General features: G+C 44.5%; 1 protein-coding gene and 2 non-coding genes across 3 annotated transcripts in view; all 3 read right to left on the bottom strand.

Moving 5' to 3' along the window:
- c5 (complement C5) overlaps nucleotides 1-15,752 on the bottom strand; it is a 24,387-nt gene extending 8,635 nt beyond the window's left edge. Inside the window, exons 1-25 of the mRNA XM_022767568.1 lie at nucleotides 15,607-15,752; nucleotides 14,822-15,017; nucleotides 14,560-14,719; nucleotides 13,552-13,622; nucleotides 13,346-13,443; nucleotides 12,903-12,985; nucleotides 12,705-12,795; nucleotides 12,491-12,599; nucleotides 12,172-12,304; nucleotides 10,922-11,037; nucleotides 10,572-10,760; nucleotides 9,961-10,164; nucleotides 9,659-9,871; nucleotides 9,093-9,242; nucleotides 8,814-8,940; nucleotides 8,642-8,707; nucleotides 7,069-7,254; nucleotides 6,494-6,578; nucleotides 5,649-5,731; nucleotides 3,238-3,377; nucleotides 2,885-3,118; nucleotides 2,135-2,195; nucleotides 1,959-2,048; nucleotides 859-1,071; nucleotides 634-709 (exon numbers count right to left, since the gene is read on the bottom strand). Coding sequence (XP_022623289.1) covers nucleotides 634-709; nucleotides 859-1,071; nucleotides 1,959-2,048; nucleotides 2,135-2,195; nucleotides 2,885-3,118; nucleotides 3,238-3,377; nucleotides 5,649-5,731; nucleotides 6,494-6,578; nucleotides 7,069-7,254; nucleotides 8,642-8,707; nucleotides 8,814-8,940; nucleotides 9,093-9,242; nucleotides 9,659-9,871; nucleotides 9,961-10,164; nucleotides 10,572-10,760; nucleotides 10,922-11,037; nucleotides 12,172-12,304; nucleotides 12,491-12,599; nucleotides 12,705-12,795; nucleotides 12,903-12,985; nucleotides 13,346-13,443; nucleotides 13,552-13,622; nucleotides 14,560-14,719; nucleotides 14,822-15,017; nucleotides 15,607-15,674 — 3,242 coding nt within the window. The 5' untranslated portion in view covers nucleotides 15,675-15,752. The remainder of the gene's footprint in view (nucleotides 1-633; nucleotides 710-858; nucleotides 1,072-1,958; nucleotides 2,049-2,134; nucleotides 2,196-2,884; nucleotides 3,119-3,237; nucleotides 3,378-5,648; nucleotides 5,732-6,493; nucleotides 6,579-7,068; nucleotides 7,255-8,641; nucleotides 8,708-8,813; nucleotides 8,941-9,092; nucleotides 9,243-9,658; nucleotides 9,872-9,960; nucleotides 10,165-10,571; nucleotides 10,761-10,921; nucleotides 11,038-12,171; nucleotides 12,305-12,490; nucleotides 12,600-12,704; nucleotides 12,796-12,902; nucleotides 12,986-13,345; nucleotides 13,444-13,551; nucleotides 13,623-14,559; nucleotides 14,720-14,821; nucleotides 15,018-15,606) is intronic.
- trnas-gcu lies at nucleotides 7,549-7,630 on the bottom strand. Its single transcript has one exon. It is a non-coding gene; the product is annotated as a tRNA-Ser (tRNA).
- Nucleotides 7,880-7,961, bottom strand: trnas-gcu. The gene has a single exon. It is a non-coding gene; the product is annotated as a tRNA-Ser (tRNA).
- Nucleotides 15,753-15,985: the final 233 nt, after the last annotated feature.

The following is a 15,985-nucleotide window of genomic DNA, read 5'->3' as shown; positions in this document are numbered from 1 at the left end:
GAAGGATTTCTACCAGATCAGCTGTCTGTCTGTCTGTAACTGTTACTATCAGTTCTTATTCTCTTACAGACTCAGGCTCTGTACCTGTTGCCCCCTACCACCAGCAGGTGGGCCTCAGTCTCCATAAACCAGTAAACTCTGTACACTATAGTCCAGGTTGTCATGCCGACGAGATCACTGTAAACTCTCTGAATATCACTGCATCATTTAAAATGTTTTTTTCCTCAAGCACATGAAGCGCCCAGGCTGAGTGCCTCTCTCTCTCCCTTCTCCTTCTTCTTCTCCTCCCTGTTCCTCCCTGTTCCTCCCTGCAGCTCCTCCCTGTTTCTCCCTGCAGCTCCTCCCTGTTCCTCCCTGTTCCTCCCTGCAGCTCCTCCCTGTTCCTCCCTGCAGCTCCTCCCTGTTCCTCCCTGCAGCTCCTCCCTGTTCTGTTTTTCTCCCTTTATTTATTTATGGAAGTCATCTATCTAAATCTACAGCAGGAACAACAAGCTGTCAGTCTGTAGTAGTGTATACCATCATGTCATGTCTTGCTATGTTAGCATTTTCTTTGTCTTTATCTTGCTTCACCAAATATTTAAAATATTTATTAAGTAAAAAGAAACAAAAATAAAGACGAAGGTGTGTTCTGACCAGGTGCTGGAGAGCTGATTCGTCCACCTGCTGTAACTGGAGTCTGAACGTCTGAAGGAGCTGATACTAACCAGACCTAGACACACACACAAACACACACACACACACACAAACACAAACACACACACACACACACACACACAGTAAATAACACTGAATTAAACCCGTCACATTAGCATCGGGTGTCCTCGGCGTCTCCTCGGCGTCTCCTCGGCGTCTCCTCACCCTGACTGATCTTCAGTGACAGTCGTGCGGAGTTGCTCAGGACGTCTCCTCCCACGACGCCCCAGCTGCTCGTGGTCTCCAGATACTGATACACGTGGATGAAAAGGAGGAGTTCTTCCAGCTCGCGATCTGCTGACCCGGTCGGCAGGTTGATGAGCTCTCTGAGGCCGTCAGGGTCGTGTACCACTGACACGATCTCCTCTAGAACTTCACCTGGTTCATCAACACACACAGTCGCTGAATCACACATGCACATTTAATTATACCAATAATAATGACTGAAACATGAAGCATCAACATGAAGAACCAGAAGCTGCAGTTCCTCTAACGACCACTAGAGTCTGGCTCCAACAGTGAGTCAGTCCCCATAGACTCCCATGTTAAAATGTCCAACTTTACAGCAGAAATCAACATGTTTACAGCCTGGTACAGAAACTGGTTTCCACATATCTAATTGTTTCAAGTCGTCACATATCATTTTGTGTCGCATCATATTGCACCTTTTCATGTCATATCGTTTCCTGTCATGTCGCGTCATATCGTGTCATATCGTTTCCTGTCATGTCGCGTCATATCGCGTCATATCGTGTCATATCGTGTCATATCGCGTCGTGCTGTTTGGTGTCTTCTCGTGTCGTACTGTTTTGTATAGTTTCATTTCATATCATTTCGTGTTGTCCTTCCATGTCATGTCATATCGTGGAGTCGCGTCGTATCATGTGTTGTCACGTTACGTCATGCCGTATCGTATCGTGACATTTCATTTCACGGCGTATATTCCACCAGCAGCATTTCAAACAGCGGGAGCTGCACCATGCTGAGAGAGACAACTGAGCAAGGTCATCAGACTTAAACAGCCTCAGTTCTCTTATTGTTTGTTGCACTTTATTCAGTAGCTTGTTCACTGCTGCACAAACAGCAGCTCACCACAAATGTTTCTCAGTGGACATTTTGATGGTATCACTTGATCTTCCTCAGCAGACAGAGTTGCCCGGCTGTCACAATCTGTTCTCATTAACATCTGCACATGTTCTGCTTTATGTGACCGTCACATCCACTCCCTCGTGGGTCTGTAACTTAGCAACCACAGCATATCTTACCGCTGATAGTCAGCATTCTCTCCACAGCTGTGTTGGGAATGATGTTGGCTGGCAGGTTGTTCTTCAGATGCACCGTTTGCTTCGCTTTACCTGCAACGGCATCAAAACACAGAACTTCAACAAACTCCTGCCTTCAGAGCAGAGCAGCAGCACGGAGCAGTGACACACAGACGCACCGTAAAGTCCCCGAGGGTCAAGGGTTCCTCCAGAGTACACGTGGTCTCTCACGCCCTCGGGCTGCGAACACAACCAAGGGAGAAGATGACGACCTGATTTTTAACTAAATATCTTTGGACAAATAAAAAACAGTTTCATTATATCAACTTGGAACTGTCATGGAAATTTTTTGATGCTATTTAATGGCCCAAAACAATTAATTGATTAATGCAGAAAATAGTTGATATATTAATTGATAATGAAAATGATCATTAATTGTTTCAACTGAATCCCACAATCCTACGTGACATATGGACTATTAAAGTATTTTTATGCCTTTATTTGAGATATGGGGACAGGAAGTGAGGGGATAGAGACGGGGGGTCCTCGGCTCGACTCCGCTGCCTCACTGTATTTCTGACCTGTAACCTGTTGACTCTTACCTGTGCTCACTGCGTGTTTTCCACCTGCACACTTCGGCTCGTGCTGTTTTTAATGTCTACGTGCTCATGTTATGTCGTGTTGTATCGTAACGTATCGATTCGTTTGGTGTCGTAACGTTTCAAACAGCAGAAGCTGTGTAACACTGAGCAAGGATTTCAGATTCTAACAGCTCTAGTTCTCTTATTGTTTGTTGCACCTTATTCAGCAGCTCGTTCACTTTTGACTTGTAAATCACCAAATCTGGGGTTTTACTGGGGTGGAATATTTGACTACTGTTGTCTTTTACTTTTTTATATCCACTCATATCCATCCATCCATGTACCAACCACCACTCTGAGCTTCTTCCTCAGGATGTCTCCGCCGCCCGTGCGTGTCTTCAGGGTGAAGGTCAGGTTGTGCTCTCCAGGCTCCAGGCCCAGCACTGTGAAGGTCACTTCGCCCGCCCCCCCTTCAGACAGACGGGACCAGTGGCAGGGCGTGGAGCGCAGCCCCTCTCCCCCGGGAGTCGGCTGGGAGTTGAGCAGACAGATCCCCGGTCCGGCCGTCAGCGTCACACAGAACTGAGGAAGACACGACAACCACGTTCAAACACTGTGTCCTTTAGCACTCCTTGACTACAGCTCCTAGTGGGCTCTGAGCATCATGGGATATGTAGTTGAGTGTGGAGCGTGGTTGGTACCGTGATGGCCTCAGCCTGTTGGTTGTACACTGAGCCCGACAGCTCCACCTGTTCTCCTCTGACCACCTGATAGGGCAGCGGGACGTCCACGCTGAGCGGCTGACTGACCGGCACCTGGACCGGCTCTGCAACACAAATACCTGGAGAACAAACAACAACCACATCAGTTCCATTAAATACGACTTTATCCACCCCCGTAAGCCAAGGCAAAGACATTACGGTCATTTCACCCTGTTTAGTTTTAACTCTAGGCTGCGCTGACTGACCAGCTCCTGCAGCTCTTACAGACCTAGGCTCAGATACATGGAACATTTCTGGAACGTGTTTAGGGTCCAGACCATTTAGTGATTTATAGACAATCAGTAAAACTTTGAGCTTAACTCTGTATCTGACTGGAAGCCAGTGAAAGACCTGAGAACCGGAGTAACACTCTGTTCTGCTTTAGTCAGAACCAGGAGAGCGCTGTAACAATCGACTCTGGGAGATAGAAAGGCATGAATGAGTCACTCCCTCGAGAAAGTCTCGATGTCCCCATCGTAATAATTAACGCAAAGTCAATCGCTCCCCGTGAACTCTGTGCTCATTTCATTTCTGTCCTATCACAACTTTTCCTCAAGTTTCCCTCCAGTTGAACCAATCAGACCAGTCCCTGACCAAAACCTTGACGGTGTCACCAGACATGTCACGTTCACCAACAAACATCACTGTTAAAGACGTGTGAAGACGTTCAGCCATGGTTTACATGAAAGGGTTAAACAGGTCTGTACAACACTGTGGAGGAACCACAGGTGTAGAGCTGCCGAAGCCTCCGGAACGACGCTCCACTGCCTCTGTTCTCCAGAGGAAATAAAATATCTACAGTCACATGATCACGTTGATGTTTTATCTACATTTGAAGAGGTGAATTAAATGGTTAATTAGTAAAGATGAAAAGACAGAAAACATCCTTTCATTCATCATTCACTCTGATCAAACTGTTTCTTAGGCAGAAATGGGGGTGGGGGGGGCCTACCTTATAAGTTGATAAGTTGAGGTGATTGTAAAGATCAGCTCTACCTGTGATGAACACAGAGCAGAGGAGCAGAGTCTCTTCTTCTTTATCCCTGTAAGATATCCCTATAAACTTCTGTCTGAATATAATTTATTCTGATCTCTCACTCAGTTCATTATTTCTATTTAATTATCAATTTACCGACTCGACTCTCTCTCATGTTTTCTTGTTTCAACATTTCAGTCCTGTTTGCTTTGTTTTCGTGGTTAAAGGAGGATTCACTGTGTTATAAATACAGTTTAAAAAATAAAAGCTCAGTGTGAGAGCAGTCGGATGCTTTTCCTCAGTCCTGATGAATTCTCCTTCACATCTTTGACCTCATGACGTTTTCCATCGAGGTGGAGGAGAAGTAGAGAGGAGGTTCTTTTGACTTTTCGACCGCTGCTCAGGACAATTGAAGCCCAACATGTCGCACAGCCATGTATCTACCGTAGCCCAGAATGGACAAACCAAACACTGGCTCTAGAGAGCACCTGAAGGACCTGTAGATTCTCCTACATCCACCCTACATCACCAAGACACGAGGAGTGTTTTATTCTGAAAACTCTAGGGTTGTGTTTTATTTTGAAAACTCTGGGGTTGTGTTTTATTCTGAAAACTCTGGGGTTATGTTTTATTCTGAAAACTCTGGCGTTGTGTTTTATTTTGAAAACTCGGGTTGTATTTTACTTAGAAAACTCTGGGGTTGTGTTTTATTTAGAAAACTCTGGGGTTGTGTTTTATTCTGAAAACTCTGGGGTTGTGTTTTACTTTGTAAACTCTGGGTTTGTGTTTTATTTTGAAAACTCTGGGGTTGTGTTTTATTTAGAAAACTCTGGCGTTGTGTTTTACTCTGAAAACTCTAGGGTTGTGTTTTATTCTGAAAACTCTGGGGTTGTGTTTTATTCTGAAACTCTGGGGTTATGTTTTATTCTGAAAACTCTGGCGTTGTGTTTTATTTTGAAAACTCGGGTTGTATTTTACTTAGAAAACTCTGGGGTTGTGTTTTATTTAGAAAACTCTGGGGTTGTGTTTTATTCTGAAAACTCTGGGGTTGTGTTTTATTTTGAAAACTCTGGGGTTGTATTTTATTTTGTAAACTCTGGGGTTGTGTTTTACTCTGAAAACTCTGGGTTTGTGTTTTATTTTGAAAACTCTGATGAATCACAGTGTTACTGACCTTGTTGTCTTTGCTAGCAGCTGCTGTTCACTTACATTCTCTGTTTTAATGCTACAACTGTCTTTGCTAAGGAGACAATCTACTTCCTGTTTACACTAGCTCGCACATGCTCAGTTTGAAATGAGGGAATGAACAAATGGAAATATGAAGATGGAGGGATGCAGAACATGAAGGCGGAATGAGGGAAGTAAAGAAGCTCACCGTCCTTGAACATGCCGATGGCCTTGATCTCCCAGGTGGTGAGAGAGTCTGGTAGAGGCCTGCTGATAGACGTCTGGCCTGGACTACAAACACAAACACAAGGTTAGGTCTCAACATAGGTGGAGACAAAACATAACAAAGACACTTTACTAAGATATAAGATCTGTATTTACATCTAAATAAACCATACCCAGTAACAGATCAGACTAAAAGTAAACTGTACGAAGTGACTGAACAGAAAAACGAACTATATTTTTACATGAATATGAATATATTCAGTAATTAGTACAACACAGAGACTCTGACAAGTCGTTTCTATTCGATGCGTCTCGATCAATGAGCAACAGAAAGACAATGGGAAATGAAAATCTGAAGAGGCCATGAGTCATATTTCAAGGTAAAACAATATATTTGATAACCCATTAGCTAACGTTTGACAACAGCTAACGTTAGCATTCAACATCTGGCAAATTCATCTGCTCGTTTATCAATGTGGTCAAAGGAAAGAGAAGTAAACAAGTCATGTTTTTTGACCATCTCGTCGTTCTCCCACAGGATTCATTCAGAGACATTAAAGTGCTCAAGGCTTCCCACCCTTAGCATGACGCCCCAGGAAAATGGCCGCCGTGTGAGTATGGTCTATTTGGCATTTGGTGTCACAAAAACATTTCTTCAGTCTAACAGGGACTCTTGCTTTAAGCAGCTGAAGGTCACCTTCACTCCACTGAAACAACTCTCAGTTGGGTTTTGCTCTAGTCCCCCATTTCACTAAAGCTGCTTTTATTTTTTCATCTATTTGTCCAACAAACAAACAGAGAGTCAGAGGTGTGTTTGTTTTATGTCACCTGACGCGCTGCACCTCCCACAGCCAGCTCTCTGGAAAGGCGCTCCGCACCAATGTAGGAGTCTGGTCAAAGTCCGCACCCATCTCTGTACACACACACACACACACACACACACACACACACACACACACACACACACACACACACACACACACACACACACACACACACACACACACACACACACACACACACACACACAGACACACACACACACACACACACACACACAGACAAGCACACACACACACGCACACACACACACACACACACACACACAGACACACACACACACACACACCAGACAACACACCACAGACACACACACACACACACACACTCACAGACACACACACACACACACACACACAGACACACTCACAGACAAGCACACACACACACGCACACAGACACACACACACACACACACAGACAGTGTGACTCAGGCCCAGCTCAGTGTGATGATGTATGTGGGGGGCGGGGTCACTGAGTTCATGACAGTGTGGAGGACGGAGCTGTGACATCATCAAACTGTCAGTGTGTGTTGGGATGTGATGGGAGGAGTCAGGGCTCACCGTGACGGCCCAGGATGAGGTTATGGTCCAGGTTCTGCTGTACGAACTCACAGCATTCTCTGAAGGCCTGTCTGCAGCGAGGGAGTTTTCTGAATATCTGCTCAGCGAACTTGAGGCAGGTCACGCTCTTTGGGATGTACTTCATCCCCTGCTCACAGCAGGTCTTCAGTGGACCGTAAGTCTTGGCTGTTCACACACACACACACACACACAGACACACACACACACACACACACACACACACAGACAAACTGTTATCTGTCTGTTCTGTCCTCCTGTGTCTGTCCACCTGTGCTGTGTGTTCAGACTGCAGCTAAGACTGAAGACTGAAAAAGACACTTTGCTTTCTGTTTTGAAGGGTATATATCATATACATAACTCCCCTGTGAACTGGTGAAGGCCACTGGTTTTATCAGGTTCCCAGAGCAATGGGAAAGAAACTGATCTTGTTGACATGGAAGACTAAAGTAAACTTCATCCCGACGAGGATGGGATTCGAACCCACGCGTGCAGAGCACAATGGATTAGCAGTCCATCGCCTTAACCACTCGGCCACCTCGTCCTCCTGTCGGGCCAGTGTAAAGGAAAAAGCAGGTGTGCGTCTCAGGAGGTTTTCTCGTAGGTACAGGAACATACAGGAGCTACATTTGGCCCTTACACCTGGAAAATCTGGAAAAGTGAATGAACAGAAATGGAAGTTTTGGAAGAATCTTTCCATTTATACGAGTGTTTTCTTTTCCATAAGTGGCGGCGGACCATGATGTGGGTTTATTATACTGCCCGCATCATCTTTGGTCAGTAAACTTCATCCCGACGAGGATGGGATTCGAACCCACGCGTGCAGAGCACAATGGATTAGCAGTCCATCGCCTTAACCACTCGGCCACCTCGTCCTCTGGTTGTCACATTTCTAAGGAAAAAGGCATTCTGGGTAGTAAACCCAGGAGACTCTCAGAACTTTGACATCGACTTGGTACCAAGGTATCGGTTCTCGTGACATCCCTACTTTGATGAACGCTCTCTGGGGAATTAGCTCAAACGGCAGCACATTCTCTGTTGATGACATCATCATGTGTGAAGAACAGGTTATATCTTCCTGCTGTCACATTAATGAATACAAATAGAAAAGACCTTCTCTCTGCCCTGAAAACCAGAGACTAGTCTTAAGAAGGCGTTCAAACAACTACACAACTACAACAACTACATGTAACACGAGCAGCGTATTCATGCAGTTTAACTGTCATCACAGGAAATGACAAAATAATTGTTGCAGTGATAAATTCCCACAGTTGTATGATTTTGTCCGGGAGAATCATAAACCTCCGAGCAGCATGGTCACACAGATCGGCGAGGTGGCTCGATATTTCTGTTATCTTTTAGTCAGACTGGCTACGATGGCTAGGCTAATATGTTAGCTGAGGCTAGTTCTCGTAATCGCTTTGGTTACATCGCAATATATATGAAATAATTTTACAATCGGTGTCATGAAGCATCACTCGTAAGCTTCATCTGAAGTGAATAAACGATGGAGAAAATGTTGACAGGTGAAGCTGAGGGACAGGTGGAGTCTCACCTTTTTTCTCCTTCTCCTGATCAGTCAGAGCTCGCTTTGGACGAACCACTGCTGTGCACGCCTCACCTGCACACACACATACTGACTGAACACCCTCCGCTACACACTTCATTTCATCCATCATCAAAACCACCCAGTGTGTGCTGATTGATTGATTGATCGATTGACATACTGCTGGTAATTGGCTTGACGTTGGCATTGGTGATGAAGGTGAGGCCGGCCAATCGGAAGACATCTGCGTTGTTTTTGCCGCCGCCTCCGCCACAGCCCAGGTCGCTGTGTTCGATGTGACGCAGCACCTGCAGGCCACCGTACGTCCTGTTACTGAGCAGGTTTCACACAAACTCCACACAAGTTACACAAATGAGACACGATTCAACAGGTGGTGATGTTGTGAAAACAAACAGAAAGAAATGTCCTCTAAAGTCAAATGGCATGTTTTTGGCGTTACCGTGGAAACGGGGTCTTTGTAATTGGGTCGTAGTGTAAAGAGGGCGGTGTCTACAGCAGACAGAGCCAACAGTCCTTCCTGATTGGCCCTGATGTCCAGCTGGAGATTATCCTTTGGCTTGTAGGCCTGTCTACGAAATGACAGATCAGTCTGACACACACACACACACACACACACACACACACACATACACACACACACCAAATCACAACACCTCTGAGATGATGGTCTATGGCTCGGCCCTCCACACATCAACCACCGCAAAAAGCTAGTCTCCACCACGCCAAAATGACACTTTTTATGATGGGAATTTGATCCATTTGACTGAGCATCATTTGGAAGCCAACAACAAGAAAACAACAAGTAAACAAGAAAAAGTAAACATTAACTTGTAAGTAACAAGTAAAAGCAACAAATAAACAACAACCAGACAACAAGTAAACCACATGTAAACATGTAACATGATAACCAGCCAGAACAGCTGCTGTTAGCAGCCTCGTACGAACCCGTCCACCCAGGCCAGAGGAACAGTCTCATCACACACAGACAGCAGTGTCTGTTTGTACCTGGAGTCCGCTGACACACTTGTGTCTGACGTCTATCCAGACGGAGTCGGCCACCAGCTCGGACGTCCCCTCTCCGTACAGGATGTAGTAGACCAGCAGTCTGATGGACGGGACCATGGAGCCCGTCACAGGGAAGTTCAGAGTCTGTTTGTTATCAGAAGCATCGACGAACCTACGACTGCCAAAATGCACCACCTTCCCTTTAGACAGCACCTGAGGGGAGCCGCACAGAGTGATGTCATCAGTAACTACGGTAACAGGACAATCAGTGATGGCGTACAACACCAGCTGTGTCTTCTCACCAGGTAACTGAGGACTCTGATGGGCAGGTAGGAGGGTGTTGCTGAGTACACGTTGATATGGGCAGATTTTCCCACCTCCAGGCTGTGGCCGGGCAGCGGGGGGTCGATGTAAATGTAACGCTCGTTTTCTGAGTGATAGGCCGCCGCCGTCAGAGTCAGACTGGCCTGACTGGCTGATGGGAGGGAAGGGTCTGCCGTCTCAAACTGTCAACAACAGGACAACAAGTAGCCAACAAGAAAACAACATTAAAACATTAACAGTACTTCTTTTAAATGTCTACTTAATTAATGATTTATTATTTTATCTCATTTACACTGACGTTTAAAGTAAACATTAACAGGTAAACGACAAGTACAGGAAAGCAAGATAAACAACAAGTAAATAACATGTAAATAACATGTAAATACTAACAAGTTAACAACAAAAAGCAAACATTAACTTGTAAATAACAAGTAAAAGCAACAAATAAACAACAACCAGACAACAAGTAAACCACAGCATGTGAACAATAAGACCAACCAACATGATGAGTTAGAGGATGTTGACTATAAAAACAAGATGGGAGAAGAAACACCAATAAAAGAAATGAAATCCTGCCCCTCCTCCTCACCTGCAGCACCGCCCTGACCGCTCTCCTCGGCGTGTTGCAGACGAAGACAGCGAGGCCGTCTGACTGGCTGGCGGCATTGTCAGAACAGAGCATGTTCTCTGTCTCCATCCCCTGTCTGTACAGGTCTTTCTGCACCAGCTGAACTGGAACCCGGTTCACCGGCTTGTTCAGGTGATCCTTCACCAACACCTGCAGAGACAGAGACAAATTGTTGTCAGTTATTTCTTAGTTTTTTCTCTTGGTTATTTAGAATGATCAACAATCCACCGTACAGTTTCTTTTGGAAGAGGAGTACAAGTACAACACTAATTAAAGTTAATGAATATGGACACAGCAATCTGACAGCCCACCTGGATGTTATAAGGAAGTCCAGGTTTGATGAAGGGGGGCGTTGAAACCAGACTCAGAGTGAAAGGTGATTTGACAAATTTCACAGAAGCAAACTCCACCTCCTGAGAGATACCACCTGAGACACAAAGAGAGGGAGGGTGTGTGAGTGTGTGTGTGATCAGTATATGAGGCCCAAACCAGGACCACCTGGGTGAGGACTACCGGACTTCTTGAGTTGATGAAGACTACCAAAGAAACGAGGTCGAGTAAGAGGACCACCTTATACGAATTCCACCTGTCTTCATGAGCTGACAAGGGACTACCTGAACAAGTGTAATAAGTGTATGTTGTTGCACTACATGATGAACAGGATGTTATATTTACCTGTAAAATTGCATATAGATTTCGCTGAGACTTTTATTTTGACACTATTTGCGGGATAAGTTTGCGAAGTATTTTCATGTTCATATAAACGTTTTATTGTGTTCATAAAATAATAGGTACGAGAGTTGACAGGATCTTATGTATGGTTGCTCACTGTTTCATAAACGGGAGATTTTTCTTTGGTGTAGCAGGAAGTGCCGTTATAGGTTTATTTTGAAAAAGTTGTACTTGCTGCGCTCGTGCGAGCGGTACTTCCTCTGTCACCGGACTTTCTCCTGGGAAGGTAAGCATGTGTCCCCCTGTGCCTATTTTCAATCATTTCACACGAGTATTTGATGTTCACTTACGTGCAGTGAATGTAAGAGCAATGTAACGTCACTGTGATTATTTTGAGTAAGAGTTTTGGTTGTTTTTAATGCATAAATTCTATAGTTAAGAGATAAAGTTGTCGAAGTTTCGAGTAGCAGCGCCACCGTGTAGCCGCCGTGTAGCATCCATGTTGTTACTGCAGAGCTACCTCATCCTTTAAGTAACACAACGCAGAGTGAGATCCACTACACAAGGACCACCTAGACATGGACTTTCTGACCTAATGAAGTGACGAGGACTTTCTGATCAAGGAACACCTAACTTTATGAGTTGTTGATGACTACTTAGAGAAGGACCACCTGACCTCATGGGTTCATTAGGACTATCTAAACGAGGACCACGTGACTTTTTGAACTGATAAGAACTACCCGAACAAGGGCTATCTGACTTCATCAGCTGATGTGATGTAAATGTCTTTACAGTTACAATGTGAGGAGAAAGTTGGTCAACATCAGGAAAGTCTCAGGGCTACGAGTTGGATTGACATTAGGGTAAGTGTTGGTGGTTATGTGTGTACCTCCGTCCTCCTGCAGCAACACAGCTATGTACAAGTACTTTCCAAACAGGCTGTTGAGGTTTTTTGGTCCGTCGTGTTTGGACAGAATCTCCCCCATGTTCACAGTCACATCCACTTCACCTGATGAGGACAACTGAAGCAGACACACAGACACTGCTAAGCCTGGGTAGCGTATAATGTTTCAATGGTGCCAATAACTTCTACAAGTTTCTGTAGAAATAGATAGATAGATAGTTAGATAGATAGATAGAAAGATAGATAGATAGATTCTGTTAACAGTTATATATCAAGCCAGTGCGTTGCCATTTGTGTTTCTTACTCTGTCTCTTCTGACAGAGTTGGGGATGATAACTGGAGGATCTTTCCCACTAACATAGCCGTATCGCAGAAACACCTCTGCGTCAGCCACCGGAGCACCGTGGAGATACCTGAGACAGATAAGAATAACATTTGTGTAACAAACAGCTGAACAGATCATTTGAACCGTTTGTGTTCCACATGTCTGAACAGGCTGACTGATGGCAGTTCTTCACCTGGCAGACACCTTAAAGTGAAATCTGTTGAAGTGTCCGTAGCTGATGTAGTTTGCTTGTGGCTCCACAGAAATGGAGAAACTGGGAAGAACTAATGCAGGATAATAACAGTTAATAATTTACATGTTACACTTTATACTTGACATTATTAATACTACCGGTTTGGCCACTGGTACAATAATGTAACATACTCCATACCATATTCTCTAACTTCAAAGTCTGTTCTTGCTTTTGTGGTGAAGGTGTCTGAGTAGGAGGCTTCAATGGACCAAATCCCCAACCTGGAATCACATCACAAACAGTCTGGAATATCCATAACAACAACACACACGGCATGCAATATCCAAAATGCCATTACACACAGCCTGGAGTCACAGTTAAAACATGAAAACAGCCTGGCATCACCTTTATGATAATGCAGACAGCATGCAATCATATAAAATTACAAGAAGCCTGGAAACACACTGACAGTCGGGAGGACCGCGACATTTCCCGGTGGCCTGAGAGTCGGTTTGGCCTGCGCCCTGAACAGTTATCTTAACCAGCAATGGAGTCAAATTACCAGCTGGAATTATTGTTTCTGTCCGGCCCTGCTGACAACATTACATAGTCATAGTAAGTTTGTTTTTTAAAGTTCTTACTTTGGTTTGATGGGGATCTTGAAAGGGTTTTGCATGGACGGGATTCCATTATTGACATCAATCATCTCCACAATATCCACTGTTACATGATCTGGGTCCTGTGGGGGACAAAATTAGTCATCTGAGATTACTTTGAGTTGAAAGAAAACATTGCGAAACATGTTGCAGTGTGTCACTGCCTCTTTCTGGTCCTGCGGATCACTCACCTTAAAGGTCAGGAAGACACTGCGATCGGCCGGCCTCAGCTCTTGGTTCAAGGAGAACGCCCTCACTTTGACTGGACACACACATTAAATTAGAGCTATAGCCGACTTTATGAGTTGACAAGGACAACTTGAGTTTATGAGGACTACTATGAGGAAAACCACCTGAACAGGGGTCACCTGCCTTCATGAGTTGATGAGTATTATCTAAGGACCCCTGAACAAGGACTACTTGAATGAGGACCAACTAATGTCATGTGATGTCAAGCACCACCTGAACAAGATTGATGAGGACTAATTAAACCACCTAACTTTATGAGTTGATGGGGACTTCCTGAACAAGGACTACTTGAGCAAGGCCCACCTGACTTCAGGAGTTGTTGATGACTGTCTAAACAAGGACCACCTGATTTCATTATTCAGTTCATCAGGACTACCTAAATGAGGACCACCTAGACGAGAACTACACGATTTAATGAACTGATGAGGACTGGCTGAACAAGGGTCATTTGAATTCATGAGTTGATGATAAATATCTAAAGGAAGACCACCTCAGCAAGGACTACCTGATCCATGAGTTCAAGACTACAGACATTAAGATTACAGCTACCTGAACAAGGGTCATCTGACTTTATGAATTGATGGGACCACCTGATCAACAAACACTTGACATTTTGAGGTGATGAGGACTCTCTGAACAAGGACCATCTCAGCAAGCACAACTGGGCGTCATGAGTTGAAGAGCACTACTTTAATGAGGACCACCCGAACAAGGATCACCTTTCATTATGAGCTGACAAGAACGACCTGATTTAGGACTAGCTGGAATTATAATTACGAGTTGCACCAGACTCGATGAGGATGACCTGAGTGCACAATTAAACAGTGACTGGCATGCAACGATTTTGAGACACCTCCATCCATTGCGAGTTATCCAAGTCAGGAAATGAAGGGTCTGAAAGAGGATGAGTCTGGATTGGAACACATTTGATGACTAGTTTTATTGCTCACCACTTTGATGTGGGGTGTACAGCGGTTTGTCGGTCTGGATGAACAGGAAGCCGTTGGACCGTGTCACAGGAACAGACACGTGGCCATTGACCTCTGCTGATTGTGATTGGACGTGGAGGATCACATTATTTACACTCTTATCCAGCTGATGTGTGAATAGCTACAGAAAAACAGATAATAGGAACATCATGATTAAATTCTCATGTTAGGATAAATGTTAATAAAGTTACAGTTGTCTGCCCCTGAGTGGATCATGTCCCACCCGGACTTTGGCGATGGCCTGATGGTTGTTCCCGGCCGTGAGACGCACTTCCTCCCGAGCCAGAACTCTGTGATTTTCAGCCATGGAGGTCCTCAAGAACACGTGGACAGTCACGTCCTCCGTAAACCCAAACAACTGCAGCAACACTGTCTCCGTGGCATCCAAACACAACGAGAGTGGAGCTGTTATCAGAAACCTGAGAGAGGACGAGACACGGCAACTTTATTTCTTTAATGTGATGTTTTTGGTTGTATATTCAGTATTTGATATTGGGGTGGAACATAACAGTGAAGGATCATTCTATAAACCAATGAAAAAATACATGATGGAGGTAAATGCTGTGTGAGTTGACGGATTGCATGTATGTTGACATGTTAACCAAAAGTTGGTCAGATCAATGTAAGTTTACTGTATTTCACCAGGATAATTCATTCAGTATCAGCACTGCTTCACTAGGGAGTCTGGGTACATGTATATTAAAAACAAAAAGACAGTTAAAACATTTCAAACAGTCAGTACATGCAGTGTTACAGCTTCCCTGTGGAGTTCTGTAACAAACAATCACGGGGCAGTTTGTCTGTTAACAGCTGAGTTTCTGTACTGAAGCAACTGTTTTAATTGAATATTTTAAACAAATTAACAGAACGGTTCAAGAAAACCATCAGTTACCACAATGCATCATGTAGTTTAATGCTGGTTTTTTTTTTCAATGATGCACGACTTCCTCTACCAGTTTAACCAGAGCAGTAATTAATGAGTAGTAGAAGAAAACAGCATCAACTTACGATCTGCTGTCAGCCTTCGTCCTCCAGCAGAGACAACAAAAACACATCAGGAGGAGACACACCTTCATCCTGAAGATGAGGAGAAGACGCACACTGAGCCCTGAAAACACACAATAAGCTCTGCAGGCACACACTGACTCAGAACACTGAGCGCCAGAGACAGAGAGTTAGATTTTATTAGTTATTGATCACCTCAGCTATTGCCAAATACCTGCAAGTCATCAAAAAACAGGACGAGCAGGAACTTGCTCTGCTTGTGTGTGTGTGCGTCCCAAAGGTGAGTTTACTCAGCCTGTGTTTTCTGATCTTACCCAATAGTGCTGGCTCTGAGGTTTCCTGTTATCAACCGGTCAGTCTGTCATCCAATCAGAGAGCAGAC

The sequence above is a fragment of the Seriola dumerili genome, unplaced genomic scaffold, assembly GCF_002260705.1.
Source record: "Seriola dumerili isolate Sdu_G_001 unplaced genomic scaffold, Sdu_1.0 BDQW01001206.1, whole genome shotgun sequence".
In the NCBI taxonomy this organism is placed as follows: domain Eukaryota; kingdom Metazoa; phylum Chordata; class Actinopteri; order Carangiformes; family Carangidae; genus Seriola; species Seriola dumerili.
Note: the sequence above shows the minus strand (reverse complement) of the source record. Positions and strands in the feature narration are given on the sequence as shown.